The 21,419-nt window shown below is 42.1% G+C and overlaps 1 protein-coding gene across 5 annotated transcripts in view; it reads right to left on the minus strand.

Annotated features, from left to right (window-relative positions):
- Positions 1-21,419, minus strand: part of nrg2a (neuregulin 2a) — a 564,112-nt gene that overhangs the window by 107,664 nt on the left and 435,029 nt on the right. The window contains exon 1 of one of the 5 annotated variants that reach the window (XM_055643100.1): positions 12,949-13,108. The exons of the other annotated variants lie outside the window; for them this stretch is intronic. Coding sequence (XP_055499075.1) covers positions 12,949-13,027 — 79 coding nt within the window. The 5' untranslated portion in view covers positions 13,028-13,108. Of the gene's footprint in view, positions 1-12,948; positions 13,109-21,419 lie in introns of those variants that run through there. 5 annotated transcript variants of the gene reach the window in all.

The raw sequence follows: 21,419 nt of genomic DNA on the forward strand, positions 1-21,419 counted from the left end.
AAGAATTGGTTTATTCACTCCAGGATTCAATGGATGAATCCACAGTTGAAAGAATTCTAGCAGCTGGAGGTGAATAAATATATTTTATCAGCCACACTGAAAAAAAAAAGACACCAGCAGAATGGAGATTCTTCACGCTAGGCAGAGCATATTGGCCCTCATATTTAAGAACCCGGGCACACTTTTTTTTTTGAAAAACTACAATTGTAACCCGCTAACCGTGAGCAGCAGAAAATAACTTGCTAAACGCGAATGAATTACTTTTTACTCTATGGGATCAACATTCCAATTCTTCAAACTACAAACATTTTCTTTCAGAATAAAGATGCCTATAGACAAAATAGAAGGCCAACCTAAACAAAACAAAAATAAAATGCTGGCAGAAAGAGAAGATAGGACATATCACAGCTTTAAAACAACAACCAGAATGACTGTGGTGGGTGTATTAGAGGCCCAAAGTCAGAAAAAAGGGTGGACATAAACTGTGCCCAGTTCTAGGTAAAAAAAGACACAAAGTGCTGGGGTAACTCAGCGGGTCAGGCAGCATCCCTGGAGAACATGGATAGGTGATATTTGGGGTCGGGAAGCTTCTGCAGACTTAAATCGACAGTGCACTACAGTCGGAAGCAGGGCCCCAACCCAAATTTTCACCTATCCATGTTCTCCAAGGATGCTACCAGACTTGCTGAGTTACCCCGGCACTTTACGTCCTTTTTTGTAATGCAGAATCGGCAGTTCCTTGGTTCCCCAGCTCTAGGTAGATGGGTCATTCAAGTTTCATCTTCTGAAACAACCTTTGCCACCAACGACCTTTATGTATGTGCCTGGAGGATGGAGAAAGGATTTGGGAGAAAGAATGGTATGAGAGGGATAGATTGCACCTAGAGGGTGCCAATACTCCTGCTCATCCTGTTGCAAAATTCTGATGCAAGGGGTGGCACTGTGGTCTAGCTGTAGAGTTACTGCCATTCAGCACCAGAGACCCAGGTTCAACAAAAGCATTTCACAGTATCTCGCTACACATGTCAATAAACTAAACTGAGAGGTTCGGTCTTGAGTACAGGTGCTGTCTATACATTCTCCCTGTGACCGCGTGGGTTTTCTCCGGGTGCTCGGTTTCCTCCCACACTCCACAAATGGACAGGTTTGCAAGTTGATTGGCTTTGGTAAAAAGGGTTTCCAAAGTACATGAAAAAATTGTATATTACTTTGATTATTAAAGACGTCATCAGTGGGAGAGAACATGAATTTGGCTATGAGTTATGGAAAAAAAATAACCCCAACACAAAGGTAGGTGAGCAATGAAGTAACAATGATCAGAACGTAATCACGTACCATGTTACATAGGCTGGGGAATCAATAAATACAATAACAAAACTAAAGTCATCAATCTTCATTGTTTTAAGATGTCTTGCTATTGAGGGGAGGATAGGTTAGTCATGGAGAAATTATGGAGATCATGCTAGGATTGAATACAAAAAAGACGAACTGCTTGAAAGAGACTACAAAGCAATTTAAAGGGGACATTTTAAGTTGCAAAGAAAATGGTGATGGATTAAATGGAATTAGCTGCCAAACCCCAGGGAATAGTTTGAGATTATAGTAAATCTGGCATAAATGTTCCAAAGTCACTAGCATGGCAGAAAATATTGAGTCACAACCATGATTCACCAAACTAGACAGTAACGTCCATTGGGAATAATCTCATGGAAACTATAATGATAGGTAAAATCATGGAGCATCTCATTAGAAATGAAACCATTGAAGGTCGGCAACATGGGTTCATGAAGGGAACCCACGTATCAAAATTCCATGTTTGTTCATGAATAGTGACAAACATGCCTGCTAAGAGAACATTTCGATTCATAGATATCTAAAATACCTTTTTTTAATATTATGATAAAGACCTATCTAGAAGAGATCTATGACTTTTTTGAAGGAAGGAACTGCAGATGCTAGTGTAAACCGAAGTTAGACACAAAAAGCTGGAGTAACACAGCAGGTCAGACAGCATCTCTGGAGGAAAGGAATAGCAGACGTTTCAGGTCGAGAAGTGTTCTGCATGAAGAAGGGTCTCAATCCGAGATGTCATCTATTCCTTTTCTGACCCACTGAGTTACTCCAGCTTTTTGTGTCTATCTATGACTTTTGTGATATATCCACTGGAAATGATGTATCTAAAATAAATAATAGGAATCTATTGAAATATGTAATTGATCGATTAATAGAACGTATCGTATGAAAAATGTCACCACTAAGGATCTGACTTAGATCCTCCTGTTCAATATCTTAAAATGTTCATAATAAGCATTTCAGGTCTGAAAAGCAGTCTATAATTTAACCCTCTGAACTCAGATGTCGTACTGGTGAAATTCTGCTTCAACTTTTCCAGGATCAATATATATTTCATGGTGTTTAAAACTTCCCCAGATCACTGAACACAATCAAGGTCTTGGATCAAGGTCATTAATCCATGCGGCTTATTCATTTGTTTTTATTCCTCAGCACCAACATTTCAGTTATCAACAAGATTACCCAAATATCTTTGCACTTGCACAGTGCTTCTTCCAACATAAATTAAATATTCCATTTGTTCTATTTCTTCAGCGCACATTTCAATTCTTAGACTTCCAAGTACCCCCCTTAACCATCCATGGAAGCATTCCTCGGCCAAAGTACCTCACATGGGGAACAATTTAAACAGAGTATATTCATTTAATGAAAGGAAATAATAATTAGGGAAACTACGTAGGGGAGCCTTAGTTGACAATGAGTTGAAGCAATTGTAATCATGTTCCCTGGCAGTAAGTGAATGAAATTCAGTCACGTATTAAAAAGGTCAATATTGAGCTGAAATAGTCACATTTTGTAGTCTGGAGCATAATGAAAAGCAGCAAGAAATGCAATTAGTTAATGCTTATTTTTTTTCCAATTTGGAGCCAGGAATTTACAAACCCATTCCAATCTGCAAGCCTTTCTCATTAATTAGTTATGGAGCACTAGACTGCGTTCAAATAATGGGTCATGTCATTTTTCAGAATATGAGCGGAGCTCAGTGAATCATTCCATTTCACGAAAATCGTCGTGTGCATCACCAAAAAGTGAAGGGGTCTGTTTAGTATTCCAGTCTTTCCTCATCCCACTCTGCGGTATATTTAAAGTGGAATGGCAGGCAATCTTTTCAAGCATAAACAATTCATTAGGGGACTGGACAGGGTAATTGCTCGGAAGACTTTTGTCTCATGGAAGAGTCAAAGGCCAGAGGACATGGTTTCAAGAATAAAGTCGCACACGCCATGGTAATATTTAATAGCAGAGTAGGCCAGATGGGTTGAATGGCCTACGTTTTGTTCTCATCCCTTAAATTGGTTCCAGCACAAAATATATTTGCCAACTATTAAGTTTGAACAATAAATTTATGTTTATGGAAATGGAAACCTGGAAACATTCAGTTGGCATGTTGGGATGCACACAAGCAAAAACCACCTTACTCCTTGATGACAATGCAGCTCTACAGGACTTTGGTTAGGCCGCATTTGGACTATTGTGTGAAATTCTGGTTGCCCCATTACAAGAAAGATGCCTTGACGAGGATGCAGAAGAGATTTACCAGAATGATGCCTAGATTAGAGGGTTTCAGCTAAAGAGAGAGGTTGAATAGACTTGGATTGCTTGAGGAGACACTTGATAGAAGTGCAGAAAATTATGAGAGGCATAGAGTGGAGTCAAAACCTTTTTCCCCCAGGGTGGAAATGTCCAACATTAGAGGGCACAGTTATAAGATGAGAGGGGGAAGTTTAATGGAGATATAAGTGGCAAGATTTTTGTTTTACACAGAGAGTTGTAGGGGGCTGGAATACACTGCCAGGGATGAGGGTGGAGGCAGATATGACAGTGGCATTTAAGAGGCTTTGAGATAAGCACAGGGAATGGAGGGATATGGATCATGTACAGGCAGAAGAGATCAGTTTTACTTGGCATCATGTGCAACATAAAGATTGTGGACAAACGGCCAATTCCTGTGCTGTACTATCACAGATTGAATGATACAGATAAACAGTGTTTGAAAAGATAGAGACAGCAGGGAAAGAAACACTGAAGAATGCCTATAAGAAATTTCCAGTCAGCCAAGATTCTCCCGAGGGGGTCAGTATCCCTGGTAAATGGATCCGAACCCCTTACAATGGGGAGATCACCATTACAACCCAATATCTAGTTACCTGTTGTTCACCCAAAATTGTAACAATAAAACCCACTGTTGTATGACCAAGATATTTAATTCCATCTGGTCTATTATGTAAGCCCCAATAGACAGAAAGGCAGGCTGATTCTTTATTGACACAATAATGGATCAATGAATGGGCTGATCCATTATACAACATGAGCAACATTTCATAATAAATCTCAGCTTACTTCAACTTATTTTTATGGATTATTATGTTGTCTTAGGAATTATCAGTTCCATACTGCCCCTGGGAGTGCACATTTCTAAATTAAATGTTCATTGAGACTATGAAAGCTTTTTTCAGGTAGAAAACGTTATTTTTTTAAAGCAAAACATTCCTGACCAAATCTCATCAACTGCCTTTTATCTTTTACTTCTCAGCAGGGTAGGAAGCTAAAAGCTTAACCCCTGGCCATCTCTTAAACCCCTAAAACAAAACATATAATATCCTGCAGGTCAGAAACTTGAAGTAAAATCTGCGAAATAGCTGGATCCAGCAGGCCCAGCTATACTTGTGGAAATACAGGAGGAAGAGTTAACGTTTCAGTGACATGAACCTGAGCTGCAAAAAGATGGTCATATTCCTGAAATGTTAGCTTGATCCCTTTTCTCACCATTGCCTGCAATGTCTGCAAATGTTTTTCAAGGGTGTTTATCTCCAAGCTCTGTGTGGCTGGGGATCAACTAGCAGTGCTTCCAATCAATGTTTCCTACCTCCCCCTAGGTGAGAACTCCAGGCAATGAATCCCAACTGACTTCAGATGAATAGAGCAATTCCAACATTTCACACATAAATATTTACTGAGCCATTTTAAGCAAACCCCTATTGTCCCAAATAATCTAAATTAATGGACTTTCACCTAATTCCTTCCTGACTCAAACAGTCAGAAATTCCATAATGTGATAGTGGCTCATCAAAAACGAACTGTATTTCAATTCAACTTTAATGTCATCGCACAAATACAAGTATCAGTACAACGAAATGCAGTTTTGCGTCAGACCGTAGTAGTTGTACATAAAGAGAAAAGACAAGAAAAAAATAGAAAGAGAGAAGATACTGAATAAATCAGGAAAACAGAATACAGAACAAAGAGGGACGGTTCTTATCTCGGGACTCAGCACTGATTTCTATATCCTCACGTGACCTGAGGCTCCTGCTACCGCCTCCCTGATTAGTGTCAAATACATTCAATAATGGTCCTGTCACCCAAGTCTGAAAGTCTTAGGTTTGAAAATCACTCCATGAATCTAGGCTGACATTTGGCTGAAATGTTGACTTTTTAGACACAGTGTGGAAACAGGCCCTTTGGCCCACCAAGTCTGCGCTGACCAGGTGTTGAGCGATCACCCTCCGTACACTTAAGGGGAGACGCTGTCCCACTCAGGGCGATTTTCAGCGGAGTTGACTGCCGGAAACTGTCAAGTCCCTGTAGCGGCTCATCACTCGCCTGGTATCGTCAAAAAACGGCAATGGCGTTGGATCAGCGATGCTGTCGTGGGTGAGAGTGGAGAGGGCTGAGCACACAGCCACATAGTGGAGGAGGTGAGGTTATTGACCACAAACACAGTCGCAATGGCGGGGGCCAGGAAAAGTGGGGGTGATCAAGCTGCGCTGTCTGAAATTCACACGGTGCAAAGCCAAGGTGATCCAGACACACACCGCGATGAACAGGAAGGTTAAGACAGCTAGCACAATGTACAGTAAGACCTTTAAAAGAGGGGGGAGGGGAGAAGGGGAGAGAAGTTGGGAGAAGGGGGGGAGAAGGAGTGGAGATACTTTTAAGAAGCCAGACAACTTTTGGCACGATAAGCCATGAGATACACAGCTGTGAAAATGTCGGCGGGACTGGGGATATTTACCACACATGCCTAAGCACCCGGCGGATGCCATCGGGGCCGGCAGCTTTGCGCTCATTCCTTGCTCAGTGCATCTTGTACAGAAAAGGCTCGTGCTTTCGTCGGGGGTTTTTTGGCCCGGTCAATGAGCCAATGAAAGGCAGGGTGTCGTTGTCTGGGGGAGGGGTGTTAACTTTCTGAGCAAATTTGGCCTTGATTAACTAAAATGCTACCGCCGTTTGTGATTGAGTTTACCTTCGACTACCCATTTTCAGATTGGCCCTGGATGGCGATCCCCACTACAAAAGCGGCATGCACCTACGTACTGACAGGATTATCGATTTTCTTGGCCAATCGTTAAAGCCGACCACTGATTTTTATAGGTCGCAGAACATTTTGGTCAAGAAAGTGTTTTGAAAATTCTGCGACATTTGGCTGAACCTTTTTAGACTTTACAGACACAGTGTGGAAACAGGCCCTTTGGCCCACCAAGTCTGCGCTGACCAGCGATCACCACGTACACTTAAGGCCCTGTCCCACTTGGGCGATTTTTCAGCGGACTGCCGGAATCTGTCAAGTTCGCGGCACTCGCCTGAAAAACCGGCAACTGGAACAGTGACTGTCAGAGTGGAACACACACAAACACACACACACAAACACATCGCAATGGCGGGGGCCAGGGAAAGTGGGGGAACGCTGTCTGAAATTCATACGGTGCAAAGCCAAGGTGATCCAGACACACACAGCGATGAACAGGAAGGTTAAGACCTGCAGCTCATTTAAAAAGTCACCTAAAGTGGGAAGGGGGGAGGCCCACAGCTGTGACACGGTGTGTATTTAACATTACCGGTTATCCTTGGTTCTGAAAACTCGAGGGATTTTTTTTCCCCCCCAATGAGCCAATGAAAATGCCCCGGTCACCAAAGGCGATTTTGTACAGAAGCCAATTAACCTACAAGCCTGTACAGGATTTCTTGGCGACCAATTTTTGGTCGCAGAACATTTTTCAAGATGTTGAAAAATTTGCGGCAACCATACTGAGGCCGCGACTACTTCCCAGAATGATGGAGACTCACCAGAGACCACCAGCGAACATGTGGCGGCGATGTGGCGATCATGAGATGAGCGCAGAGTCCCCTGCACTCATTTAAAAAGTCACCTAAGTGGGGCAGGCCCTTAACACTATCCTAAACGATATTACTATTTTACAGAAGCCAATTAACCTACAAGCTTGTAATTCTTTATAGTGTAGGCGGAAACCGGAGCACCCAGAGAAAACCCACGTGGTCACAGGGAGAACATACAAACTCTAAGGCAGCAACTCTACTGCTGCACCACTGTGCCGCCCAATAGCAAACAAGCCCAACTTGTTTCCTTCTTAAAGGAGCAAACCTTTGATGAATTCTTTGCAAATTTTTCAAAAATGGTGATGGTGTAAGCACATTAGTTGTGCCAAGGGAAGCCCAATGCATTTTGAGCTATTGGCCTTATTAACAATGTAGAGCAATGGGTCCCTAAATCAACTCAGGGATGACTCCACGATTCTGGAAGAGCAAAATACAACCCCACACTCTCTAGCAGATCCGTCCAGCAGGTCAAGTCAATGTGGTTAGGGGCGTAAGGTAGAAGGTGGAGGGGGACATTATCTGCGTATTTAAACAGTCCTCTGCATGGTTTTCATAAAGCTGCAGGGCTGGCCAAATATTGCATCAGAATCACGTTTTGCACCATGGGCTTGCCATACCTATCCTCTTCATCCGTGTGAATTAGGTAAATGACCTGCATTTCTAAATCCATGCAGCTAGCTCGTTATATCGAGGTCCAGTCTTCCCCACGGGCCCTATCCCCATTCACCTTTCAAAGACCACCACCAAGCAGATTAGTGGGCCATTAATCCCACTATTAATGGCAGATACCATGCTGTGGACACATAGTTAGCTGTGTTCAAAGCAACATTGCCCAAAGGTTGTTGTCTTTATAACACTTTGCTGCACAAGTTAAATGTGATAAGCCCTTTGTAAATATGGGTTTTCAATTGTTCTTTGATAACCAGTGGAAAAATATAAAAGATTCCGATGTAGATTTTCTTGTAAGGCAAATATATTTACATCAGATGTAAGCTTTGGCCACTATTTCAAACTAAAATTAGCCTATTTCCTTCGCTCCATAGATGCTGCTGCACCCGCTGAGTTTCTCCAGCTTTTTTGTGTCACCTAAAAATATACAATGTAGTTTCCTTTTTGAATAACGTTCAAACCCATTACAGCTTTTGGTCTTCAGGGTGCATTATGCTGACATTCCAAAGAGTAGCAAACCTCTGTTATAGTCATGTGGTTAATGGAGGTATTTTGATCAATTTGGAAGTGTCTCAAAACCTCAGAAAATAATTCAGTGTGGGAATGTCTAAATGTTTGATTTTAATTTTTTTAAGTTGGCTCAATGCTACACAATTGTAACAGTTCAAATTTAGTTTCTGATAAAGCAATATCCACATTTAATCAACAGAGTGAAGTTTCCAATTTTCTTTTTTTGCAATGCTAACCCTGGAACGATTCATCAAGGTGCCCCATAGATGCCCCTAATGTTGCAGTCTATGGCAGAAACAGCACACAAAAGTCGAGTGTTGTCTATTTCATTAGGAAAGGATGAAAAATTGTTGTCCAGGACCCACACCAAAGCAGTTATTATTGACACGGCATGTGGAAATAGGGACCTAGTTAGGTTCGATCCTGACCTGAGGTATTGCCTGTGTGATGATTGCATGCACTCCGTGTGGCTGCATGGATTTCCTTGGCATACTCTAATTTTCTTGCACATCTGAATGACGTTCGGGATTGTAGGCTGTGGCCTCTGTAAATTGTCCCTAGTGTGTAGGATGTGTCTGCGAAAGTGGGATAACATAGAACTAGTGTGGACAGGTGATCGATGGTTGGTGTGGACTCAGTGGGCCGAAGAGCCTGTTTCTATGTTGTAGAAATCAATCAATCAAACCATATACCATTATCAACTGTGGTCAAGTAAAGCCAAACATCAAATTCACTGACCAACGTGTGCTGATGGAGTTTGCCTCCAGATGCCCAGCTCTAAGGAAATGTGCCACCATTCACTGCCCCACCCACGCACATCATTGTTTCCCTACTCCAATGGCAATTGCATACACCATTTTTAACCTTCCTTGTTTGGCTGCCAACTCGTATCGTTTTTCTCTTTATCTCACCTCTGATGCACAATGTTTATCTTCTAATTCCAATTGTCTTCCCCTTGCTTTCTAACCCAACTGGCAATCTGATCCCCATCATTTCACCCTTCCCTGCAGACCTGGAACCCAAACGTCAGCCAATTGCTCATTCTCTTGCCCCAACCAATCTTTGATCATGCCACCCTTGACCCCTCTACTTACCCCTGGCCTCGCTGACTTACACTCACTGTTCTGCCTGCTCTTGGGCTTCTCTTCGATAGTGTGCTGTGCCAGTTCCTTTATAATTAATGGTGAGGTGTAATATGGAGATATCTCAGATCTCAATGTCCAAAAAGAGGGCAGTTGGCCCGTCATTTGTGTGCTAACTGTTAGGATGGTAGTAACCACTATTTTACTCGAGGTTAGTTAAAAATCAGATTAAAGCAGGTTAATTACATAACTTTCAATCTTTTAAGAGATTTTTCTGTGATTTCCTTGGTGTTCACTGCCCTGCCACCCTGAACTAGGCCAAGGGTCCAATGATACCCCATAAATGACATTGGCCCCAAAGCTCCATAGTCAGCAGCAGCTGTCAGGTCCATAGCTTGAGGGCTCTATTAACCTTGCTAATCGCACTCATTTACAGAAACTTTGTATTTTGCCAGTACTTTCATTCATGCCTAATTCTCTAATGTTGGCTGGTGTATTCCTCATCTTATTGTGGGTTAATTACAATGGTCTTGGCTCATTTTAATTATTTAGCAAAAAATGACCTGTTCTTTGATTACTTCATCGCACAAGGGAAATACAACAGCCAACTGAAACGTGCATTAGGATTAATGATGCCCAGAAATTCCCCAGCACAAATGCCCATTAGGTGGGACGTCTGCTGTAAATGGATGCAAACATTTCAGAATTGATGGATTTTGCTTTTTATCTGCGCTTTACACATAAAGCACAAGCACAAATCTGTTCAACTTCTGGGCACTGGGGTTACCATCAAGAGAAAATCTGAGCCTGAATAGTTTCAACCTAACAGTTGTTCCAAATGCAACATTTAACTATGTCTTTTCAGGTAAATATGTGTACGAAATCAGAGAAAATCTTTTATTTCTAAGCACTGTTTGCGTGTACCAGTGCACATTATCACAAGCAATGACAGAACAAAGTGTATCTCTCTGAAATACAAACCAGGAATGGTGCCTTGTTGTTGCTTTAACGCATTGTCTTTTGAACTTGCCTGTGGACATAGTCAAGCAATTTGCATTTTGAAGCCTTGCTCTCAATGACACTTTTGGCAGCAGAAATATTATTGTGCGCAAGCCTTTTGACATTTGAGAGTTTTCACACACTCTTATTTCAGTTCATATACCTTAGCTGATAATATCAGCTGTTACAAAGCTCACTGCCTTGTGTCATGCATTTGGACACAAACCAGACAACTTTAGATTTTCAGATTTTATTGCTTACCTCCATCTAGGGATACATTAGCAAGCATTCAATACTATGCATGGAATCAGGGGATGGAATTGGCCAACAAGCTTGGCAGAGAGGGAATTAAAGGGGAAAATGCTGTTCTGAGCAGGAGGACCAGATGCCGATTCAAAAGTAAGAAACTACAGCAGGCTGAATCTCCTTTAAAATCTCCTGGCACAGAAACCACATTTCCTTGCTTTCAACAAATCCACTTTTGAGTCTTCATTTTACATATTTTATTACTAGATGGTGCAGTTAGATTAATAAATCTGAATGTGACTGGATTTTCAATAACCTAAAGTCTTTTGAAGTTATGGCACACAGCCATACAAAGGGTCGTAGTGTATGTCAGCACACTAAAGCCCAATAGGCAGAGTCATTGAAGGTCAGAGACAGTCTGTTAACTGAGTTGCCTCACGGGAAGGAGGAGACACCAATGTTAAGTAATTACCGCTGGAGATTGGTGCATTCGCATGGGACTACTTTCATCCACCATCTAGACATAGAGCTGAAACCAGGCTAAGAGCAGTTGCATGCCTACTCGCTTAATATTGGTTTGGGTGCTTCCCGAGGATACAGTAGCTGATGGGGATCCCAGCTCCTTTACTGCTGGGAGTGGATGAGGAACATTTGAAATGGCGCAGATAATTTTGAACCTGTCAGCAGAAGGGGGACAAACTGTCCATTTGGACACAAAGTGCTGGCGTAACTCAGCAGCTGCCTGACCCGCTGCATTGCTCCAACACTTAGTGTCCTTTTATGTAAACCAGCATCTGCAGTTCCTTGATTCTACAAACTATCCATCCACCTGCCCCATCCGGCATCTCCTGCCTCATACATAGAAGTCCCTCATCTGTCATCTCAGAACCCGTAAACTTGAATGGAAGGAATCCATCTTCAAAAGAAGGGTCTTGACCCGAAACGTCACCCATTCCTTCTCTCCAGAGATGCTGTTTATCCCGCTGAATTACTTCAGCATTATGTGTCTATCGTCAATGCTGTAGGACTGCCAAAGAAGAATCTAATCTCTTCATATTGAGTAATGCCTTGCTAAACCCAGAGTGAAACTGTATGGACAGTGTCTCCTATAAACATGGATTCAGAAAGGGGTTATCAACACTGAGGTGGATAGGTGCATTCTCTAAATAGTGATCTATTAATGTGATTGGATTCTATTTGAAAGTATATTTGAAAATCACATTTACTTAAAAGACATTTTCAAACGCATAGTCTAAAATTCTTTTGATAATCTTTATCTTAAACATCTGAAAGTAAACATTCATAAAAGCATCTCCAGCACAGAGGCTAAGGACTTATAAAGCAAGATCTTTAGGTTGGAGACGCAAATGACTGCAGATGCTGAATTCTGGAGTAGAAAGCAAATTGCTGGAGGAACTCAGCGGGGCAGGCAGCATCTATGGGGGGGGGCGGGGAGGGGGGTGGGGGTGGAAGGAATTGGCGATGTTTCATGGCAAGACCCTGTATCAGGACTGATCTTTAACGTGATGTTTTGCAGACATGGTACATTTAAACATGTACACACAATCTGCCCTCTTTCAAGCACCCTGAAGACTCTTCTGAAGAAAATAGCTTTTAGACAAACTCTCGCTAACATTACAAATTACAATAATCATGTTCTTGTCAGTATAAAAGTGGGAATTCAATTTGAATTCAATGCGACATTTTCACACTTATTTTTTCTTAAATAAGCACACACATTTAATATTAGAAGTAGCACTATAGTTTCAAACATCACACAAATAAAACCATGCACTTGAGCCAAGCTCTCTTTCGAGATATTACAATAGAACATGGACTTCACAGTGTGTCCAATTACTCCCAAAGAGAGACCTCTGCCCACATTTTAAAAAACATCTTTGAGAACTGAACAACTTGTGCTGCATTTCCTTTTCTTCTAGTTCTAGCAAGTAGTTTTCAGAATGTGTTTTGCCAAAAGAGCTACTTCTTAAATATTCCACTGAGACCTTTAGTAAAATTTGCCATTTTATATGTAGCAAGCTTTACATTTCAAGGCTGTCAAAATAACACAAGTGTTATATGCATGTTTTTGCATGCTAAAACACATCCAATTTTCAAAGAATCAAAACGATTTGATATGCATTAACATGTCCACTTTTGCAAAAGGGTGCAACCTTAAAAAGGCAGTCAGAGGAATTCTAATATATTATTTCCTTCACTGACATTAGAAGAGACATTATTTTAAATTAATTACCTCTTTGTTTTCTTCCCTTTCCTTTACCACGTCTTTCACCCTTCTTTTTTCCACTGTTCTTTCTCCTGTTCTCAGACATGCTGTGAAGTTGGAAACTAATCCTAGCTCAGACGCAACACACTATGCTGTGTGAAGACTGGCTTAACTTCCTTGTCCCTTATGTTTATTCAACACCCACTGTTGCACCTCCTACTACGAGATGACGTTGGTTAGAGGCTGACTGGATGGGGGTTTCCCCATTCACCAACCCTGAACTAACCCCCTCCCCCCCCCCCCCCCCCTCCTCGCCCCCACTGATTTATTGACTGAATATTTCAATTAGTTTGGTTTGAATAGCATAGACAATTTTGAATCCCTGCAGAAAACCTAATATCCAAGATTACCCAGGGTAAATTGACATGTTTAACCATTCTGATTGAGCAGAAATTATTTTATTTTATTTTTTGTGTGCTAAGCTAAGTAAGAACTGCTGAACTAGCATAAAAATAATTAGAACGACACAAAATGCTGGAGTAACTCAGCTGGTCAGACAGCATCCCCTGAGAACAGTAGGTGAGGTTTCTTCTATCTATGCTGCCTGACCCGCTGAGTTACTCCAGCACTTTGTGCCATTTTCTGTAAACCACCATCTGCGGTTCCTTGTATCTACACTAATACTTAGACCGTGTGGCTCAGAAACTCCAGCACACCTTTATGCATGAGCTTGATAGGAACTGGGGCAACACACCAACAACCATTTTTTTGTGTTCTTCACCAGGCAGATTATACTTTGGCGCAAGGTAGATGTGCCGCCCATAACCGAGGCCTGCCTTTAGCTGGGGAGAGGCATGAGATGTGAAGATAGTGACAGCATGGATAATTGAACGTGGAGCTTTGAGTTCACAAGGATCAGGGGAGGTGGGGTATTGGAAGGTAGAGGGGTCAACAAAGAGCTTTATAACACTGGTTTGGGGGGCGTTGTGCTTGGGTACATCACAGGACTATAGAATTGGCACCACAGAGAGAGAGGATGTTATCAGTCAGGGCCTTGAGGTATTAATAGGCTGGAGCTGTGGGCTAGTCCTCAGCATCAGGAAGGAGTGGGGAGGCGAGGAGGTTTGGTGCTGTACAATTATGAGACGGCATGTGTGGACATGACCACAGGGGAATAATGTACAGGAATCCCAGCCTAGTGCTGTGATATTAGCACTTCATTGTCCCTTGGCAAGTCCACCAGCATAATCAAGGACCAATCTCCCCCCGTACACTCCCACTTCTACAGAAGTTTGAAAACACATACCCCCAGATTCAGGGACAGTTTCTTCCCAGCTGTTATCAACCATTCTCTCACCAACTAATGAGCAGTCCTGTCCCCCATCTACCTCATTGTAGACCTTGGAACTATCTTTAATCAGACTTTACCTTACACTAAACATTATACCCTTTATCTGTATACTGTAGGAGGCTTGATTGTGATCATGTAAAGTCTTTACGCTGACTGGATAGCATGCAACAAAAAGCTTTTCACTGTAACTTGGGACACATGACAATAATAAACTAAACTAAATGGCCAATAATGGTCACCCCTGAGACAATTTAGTTTAAATCCCTTCAGGAAGCTCGAATGATTAATTGCCTGAAGAACAGTGTCACTGCATGCGCAGTTACCAACCTGCTGAGTTAATCAGCATTCTGTGTCTTCAAATGTATTTTTGTTACTTAGTTTAATTAAATTCTTGTGAAAAACTGGGAACAAAGATTCGCCAATGGGACATTCATTTGTTTTCAATGGTCATCCAATAAGATCGCAGAAAGAATCCTTGTGAACTGTCCACATATGCTCCACATTGGCAAAAACTACAGAAAACATTTCTGTAGCTGTTCTTATGAGGTATCAAATTTACAATGCAGGTCATTTTTAAGTACATATATCAGAGCGATGGTTAGGATGCAGCAAAGGGAAATGGTCCCTGATGTACATTTCAAGGCAGGTTATGATGAGGCAGACATGAAATGTCATTCCATACATATTTTCTAATGGGCCTTCTACTCATAGACCAGACATGGAATCCTTGGTAGCTGGACAAATACTACGGTGAGAAAACATTCTTCAATTAGTTAGGTGCCTGACCCCAGATCCTCTGATGTCTTTGTGGGTTCCTTGTCAGAGATATGCAGGACAGAAATATATTTTCCATTCACATCAGGTATGTATGACCAGCTTGGAGCTGGGAAACCAAGGAGTTTTGCACAACCAATGGTATTATGTGAAATATATGACATTTCATATATTTCATAAAATATATGAAAAATACACCCATTGATTTTTAAGGTTATAGGCAATGGTGAGTGTGACAGCTAGTGGTAAAGGCTGAACACAACACTGAAGACTTCAGCATTTATCTGGGCTAAGGACCACTCAGCCCATAGGCCCCTGCTAGATGCACACGGAACACCAGGGTCAACTGAACAACAGCAGCTCTGCAAGGATGTGTAGGAAGGAACTACAGATGCTGGTTTAAACCAAAGATTGACACAAAGTACTGGAGTAACTCAGAAGGACTGGCAGTATCTCTGGAGAGAAGGAACGGGTGGCGAGTCTGAAGAAGGGTCTCGACCCAAAACGTCACCTACTCCTTCTCTCCAGAGATGCTGCCTGTCCCGCTGAGTTACTCCAGCAATTTAGAAACGGGGTACTGATTTATGAAGATCAGCCATGATCATATTGAATGGCGGTGCTGGCTCAAAGGGCCGAATGGCCTACTCCTGAACTTATTTTCTATGTTTCTGTGTATCTGGTTCTGCAAGGATGTTGGCAGCTGACTGCCTAGAGTTATACTAATTCATATAAATTACCGGAGGTTTTGAATGAAAGCCAAAGACTCCCCAGGAATCATAAACTAAAAGGCAGCAGGTCAAGTTACAGGATTATGACCTGGCCTTTAGACCTTGAAAGATGAGCAAGGCCTCCCATGAAAAGGTTCCTCACTTGCTCTCTTCCAACAGGCCCCCTGTGGTCCTTCGGTCTTTGATATTTCTGAAGCTATTGTTCTTTCCCTGAACTGACTCTTTCTCTGGCAAAATTAACCGAGAGAAAATTACCACGCTGGTAAACTGCGAACATAATCAGAGTAAAGTCAGCGGGTGCAGCAGCATCTATGGAGCGAAGGAAATAGGCAACGTTTCGGGCAGAAGCCCTTCTTCAGTCTGAAGAAGGGTTTCGGTCCGAAACGTTGCCTATTTCCTTCACTCCATAGATGCTGCTGCACCCGCTGAGTTTCTCCAGCACTTTTGTCTACCTTCAATTTTCCAGCATCTGCAGTTCCTTCTTAAACATCAGAGTAAAGTTAGCAGCACAACCATTCCAATGACCCTTGTAACTTCAGCTCTATGCCCTTTAACCTTTAATCGAGTGGGGGCGCTGTACTGTACGGCTGCCAGTCCTGCAGCTGTCCGTTTTTTCACTTATTTTTTATTATTTTTAGTACGTTAAAGTGTGTAGTCGGGGGGTCTAATCTTTTTATGTGTGGGGGGGGGGGGGGGAAGGGGGGGAAACTGCTTTTTTCAAGTCCCTACCTGGTCGGAGAGGCTGCCTTCCTCCGAGCAGCACCTTCGACCTGTCCTCGCGGCCTACCAGCGGGTCCTGGAGCGACGTTTCCTGAGGGGACCTGGCCAGAACCTTGGCTTTGGCGGTGGCACAGCGCTGGAGCGCTATCGCGGAGCGGGCGATGCCTTGCCTGAGTCGCCGCGCTGGAACTCCAGTATGCTGGGACTGCCGATAAAAACGTTGTGGAGCGCGGTTCTGTGGAGCGGCCAGCTGCGGCGCTCAACTTTACATCCCAGAGCCTGGGATCTTTCGCCGAGATCGCCAGTGTGTGAAGCTTCGTCCAGCGCGGTCTGTTGGCTTGTGAAGCCGCGGTCTCCGGTAGGAGGGCGGCCGTTCCTGGCACCCCAAGCCGCTGAGGGTTCTCCCGACGCCGGAGTACCATCATCCGTCGAGAACGGCCGGGAACATCGGGCCCCGTAACGGCGACTGTGGAGGCCTCAATTGGCCCGACTCTGGGTGGACAAGAGGATGGGGACTAGACTTTGTGCCTTCCCCCACAGTGGGAACCACTGTGGGGGGATGGTTTTATGTTAAACTTCTTGAATGCTATGTTGTATTTTTATTAGTGTGCTGCAAGGACATCTGAATTTCCCCTGAATAAGGGGATTAATAAAGTATTTATTATTATTATTATTATTATTATTATTATTATTATTATTATTATTATTATTATTATTATTATTATTATTTAAAATAAATGCTTCCACTTTGGTCAATTTTGCAATGATGGAACAGTTTCCATGGAATAGCACTCAGTGGGGTGTGATCTTAACCTACCCCACCAGTTAAATCATTTACCTCCTAATTATCTGACAGAACCATTCTTTTGATGGACTCATGAACTACTATCTTACCAGAGACTGACTGCTAAAAGTAGCGAGTAACTAAAATGGGAGCCAGTGCAAGAGCAGTTAGTTATGTCAGGCAATTTGTAAGCCTCTGGCTTCATTCTACCACAAGGTGGCTTGTGGGCAGCTCTTGTGTGTTACAAGGAGCTTGAGATCCTCTTAGTGAAGTAATTTATTCTAAATGTTTCCATCTTTTAACCAAAAACGCTATCTTGGTAATAAGCAAACGAGTCGCACTTAAAGTGATACAAATTTAGGTTTATTTTAAAGTCAGTCATTAACAAATTAGTTTCCTTTTTTACTGCATCATATCATTGTAACATCAGAAACATTCCTATTGTTCTTTACTTAAACAAAATCTAGTTTTGTTTAAATGACAATCTGATAAGAGTCTGAAAGATCATTCATCAAAGCAAAATAAAGACAATTAGGGCATCGCAGTGACACAGCTGCTGCCTCAAAGCACCAGAGACCCGGGTTCGATCCTGATCTCGGATGCTGTCTGCGGATGCTGTCTGTCTGAGGTCACGTTTCCCCCCACATCCCAAAGACAAGCGGATTTGTAGGTCAGTTGGCCTCTGAAAATTGCCCCTAGTGTGTTGGGAGTGAATGCGAAAGTGGAAATGTGAACTGGTGATCGATGGTCGGTAGGACACATTAGGATGCTGTATCTTTCAATAAGTTCAATCAATCAATATTCTACTATCAAAATAATAATTTTGAAGATTATTCACAAGTAGGATGATGTTGCTCATGCTGAATAGTATCCAGTCTAAACATACATTTCTTAAACTTTAATTATGATTGAATCACATGAGTGGCACTATAATGCTGAAAAGTATTTTCTTAAAACCCTTCAAGGTATTGAAAAGTGAAACCTCAGATAAAAATTAGACAGCTACATGATTTGAAATACAAATTCAATTAATTTCCTTAAAAGTCTAAAAGCTGTAATACCAAACAAATGTAGTCCTGAAGGTTTATTCCAAAACTTTTGCAAGGTTTTTGTATTACTTCAACATAGCTTATAATTTACATCCCTTAACACTTGCAAAACTAATAATGCCCAGACTCATAGAGAATTACAGCACAGAAACAGCCCTTCAGCCCAACTTGCACACATCAGCCAACATATCTCACCTGTGCTAGTCCATATCCCTCTAAACCTGTTCTATGCATGTGTAGGAAGGAACTGCAGATGCTGGTTTAAAGCAGGAGATAGACACAACAAGCTGGAGTAACTCAGCATGACAGGCAGCAGTTCAGTTCAGTTTTATTTGTCATATGTACACAGGGTCAACGGTACAATGAAATGTGTTTGACAAGACAACAGGTCACCTCAGCAATGATATTACAAGGATAAAATTAACGTTTAAAAAAATCTGTAGAGAGAAGAAATGAGTGACGTTTTGGGTCGAGACCCTTCTTTAGACTGAAAGTCATGGGAAGTACCTGTCTAAATGTTTTTTTTAAACATCAACCCCTCCATTCAATTCATGCCAAATGTTATCTGTAATTTCAAAAATTGTCTGTCTTAAGATAAATATTTAAAAATAATGTTCTTGTGATAGTGACTGTGGAACATGGATGGGAGGAACATGGATGGGAGGAAGCTTGTATAAATATAAATGCATGGATTGAATCGTTAGACTGAATATCCCATTTCGTTGTCATTCAAAATATCATGTTAAAATTGATATCACTCAAAAAGCAGGTTTGTTGGTCAGTTAACAATGATATATTGATCATTTTGTTTGAGGGCCTGCTGGAAGATTTAGTAACCCACGTGGCCAGAACATCCTACTCTACTGAACAACCTCTGTACATGGAAAGGTCTACACTCCCCACACTCCTCCAGTGTGGGGCATGTAAACCAAGTTAGGTCTGGGGTTTGGGTAAAGGGGTTATACTACAAGAGCAAGGCCTGGTTTGTGAGATTGAAGGATTGGGATTGTTGCCACCTAAGGAAGAGAGACAAGGACTTGAATTGACAGTGGAATCGAGGTATGGCTCAGTTGAGAAGGATCAATTGATCTTCAGGTAGGGGAACTGTTCAGTAGATGGAGGGCAGGTAATCAGATCAGTAAATTGTAGTGGAAGCTATCAGGTCAGCTCTGGGTGGCAGCTTGTTGGGAAGGTGGTAGTGAAGAATCATGAGTCATTGCAAGAGAGAGGGGAAGGCGTGATGGAGAAGAGGAAACTCAAGAGGTAGCCAGGAAACCTAATCAATCAAATGGAACCTTCCTGAGGCAGGTTTCTAGCACAAGTGCACGTACCCCAGGCAGCACAATGGTGCAGCAGGTAGAGTGGTTGCCTCACAGTGCCGGAGACCTGGGTTCAATCCTGTCCTGGAGTGCTGTATGTGGTGCATGCGGGTTGTCCCTGTGCCCGTGTGGGTTTCCTCCAGGTGCTCCTATTTCCTCTCACACCATAAAAACGTGTGGGTATGTAGGATAATGACTCTGTAAATTTCCACAAGGGTGTAGGGAGCGGAAAAGAAAGTGGGATAACATAGAACTAGTGTGAATGGGTGGTCAATGGTCAGTGTGGACTTGGTGGGCCAATGGGCCAGTTTCCATGTTGTATCTTTCAATCAATCAATACAGCATCTGTAAGCAGCAGTGAAGCAGCCATGACAGATGGTTAGGTAGCCTTTCTGTAGGAGTATGCCATGGTCAACCATACATGAATGAAAATTAGAGAATTGATCGCTAGGCATTCCTTATATATCTTTGGCACTGCATTAGGCTACCATCCTTTGCGTGTTAATGCATTGGATGACTTGGAGGAAAAAAATCAGTCTTGACAGTCACGTTAGAACATAAAACATTAAGTCTCTGATTTTTAATTATGTTTTGGTTTTTATTGGAATCGAGTCAAATAGTGAATAAAAATACACCACGTGATCCAATTCCTAGGCACATACGTTTTCAAAGAGAAACCATAAGTAAACACGAGACATGGCTTGACAAAGATTTTCTAATCATAGATAAGTACTCCATAGATAATAAAAGTAGATTAGGAGGATTTGTTGATTAAATACCGGTGACCTTCATGTGATCTACTTTCCAACAGTTTTGTTAATGTGTGATAAAAGTTTTGATTCAAAGACGAATATAAATAATATTTGTGCCAAACCTTTTTTCTCACCAATGTTGACACTGTAATCTTCTATAAGGATACACAAATATTAGACGTTAATTAAATTAGTTTTGTGGGAATAAACAACCCTTCGTGAATGTGGGTGCGTGCATGGATATATATGTTTGTGCAGAATATTAAACCACAGATGCAGAAGATGTGGGGAACGATTTTCCTGTTGTCTTCCCTTCAGCACATCTCCAAAATGAACATGAGATGCGTAATCCTTTAAAGACAACAAATGTATTCAAGCCAAAATGTTCTTTAAGTCCAATGGCTAACAGCTCATAAAGCACTCTTTTGAATGCATCTTCTTATTTATTTTACACCCAGATATTCATGACACGTGACGCATCAAGGGCAGCACGGTGGCACAGCGGTAGAATTGCTGCCTTACAGCTCCAGAAGCCCGGGTTTGATCCTGACTATGGGCACTGTCTATACGGAGTTTGTACGTTCTCCCCATGACCGTGTGGGTTTTCTCCAGATGCTCTGGCTTCCTCCCACACCCCAAAGATGTACAGGTTTGCAGGTTAATTCAGTTTGGTAAAAAAAAGTAAATTTTCCCAAGTGTGTGGGATAGTATAGTGTGCAGGGATCGCTGGTTGACACAGACTTGGTGGGCCGAAGGGTCTGGTTCCGCGTTCTATCTCTAAACTAAACAAAACCAAACCATTCAATAATCATGTATCATCCTGTATTCAAGTCAAGTCAAGTTTATTCGTCACATTGCTTTGTGCATTGTGGCTTGGTTCGGCAGCTTGAGCGCCCTTGAGAGGAAAAGACTACAAAAAGTAGTAAACACTGCCCAGTCCATCATCGGCTCTGACCTTCCTTCCATCGAGAGGATTTATCGCAGTCGCTGCCCCAAAAAGGCTGGCAGTATCATCAGAGAC

The sequence above is a fragment of the Leucoraja erinacea genome, chromosome 11 (assembly GCF_028641065.1).
Source record: "Leucoraja erinacea ecotype New England chromosome 11, Leri_hhj_1, whole genome shotgun sequence".
Classification (NCBI taxonomy): Eukaryota; Metazoa; Chordata; class Chondrichthyes; order Rajiformes; family Rajidae; genus Leucoraja; species Leucoraja erinaceus.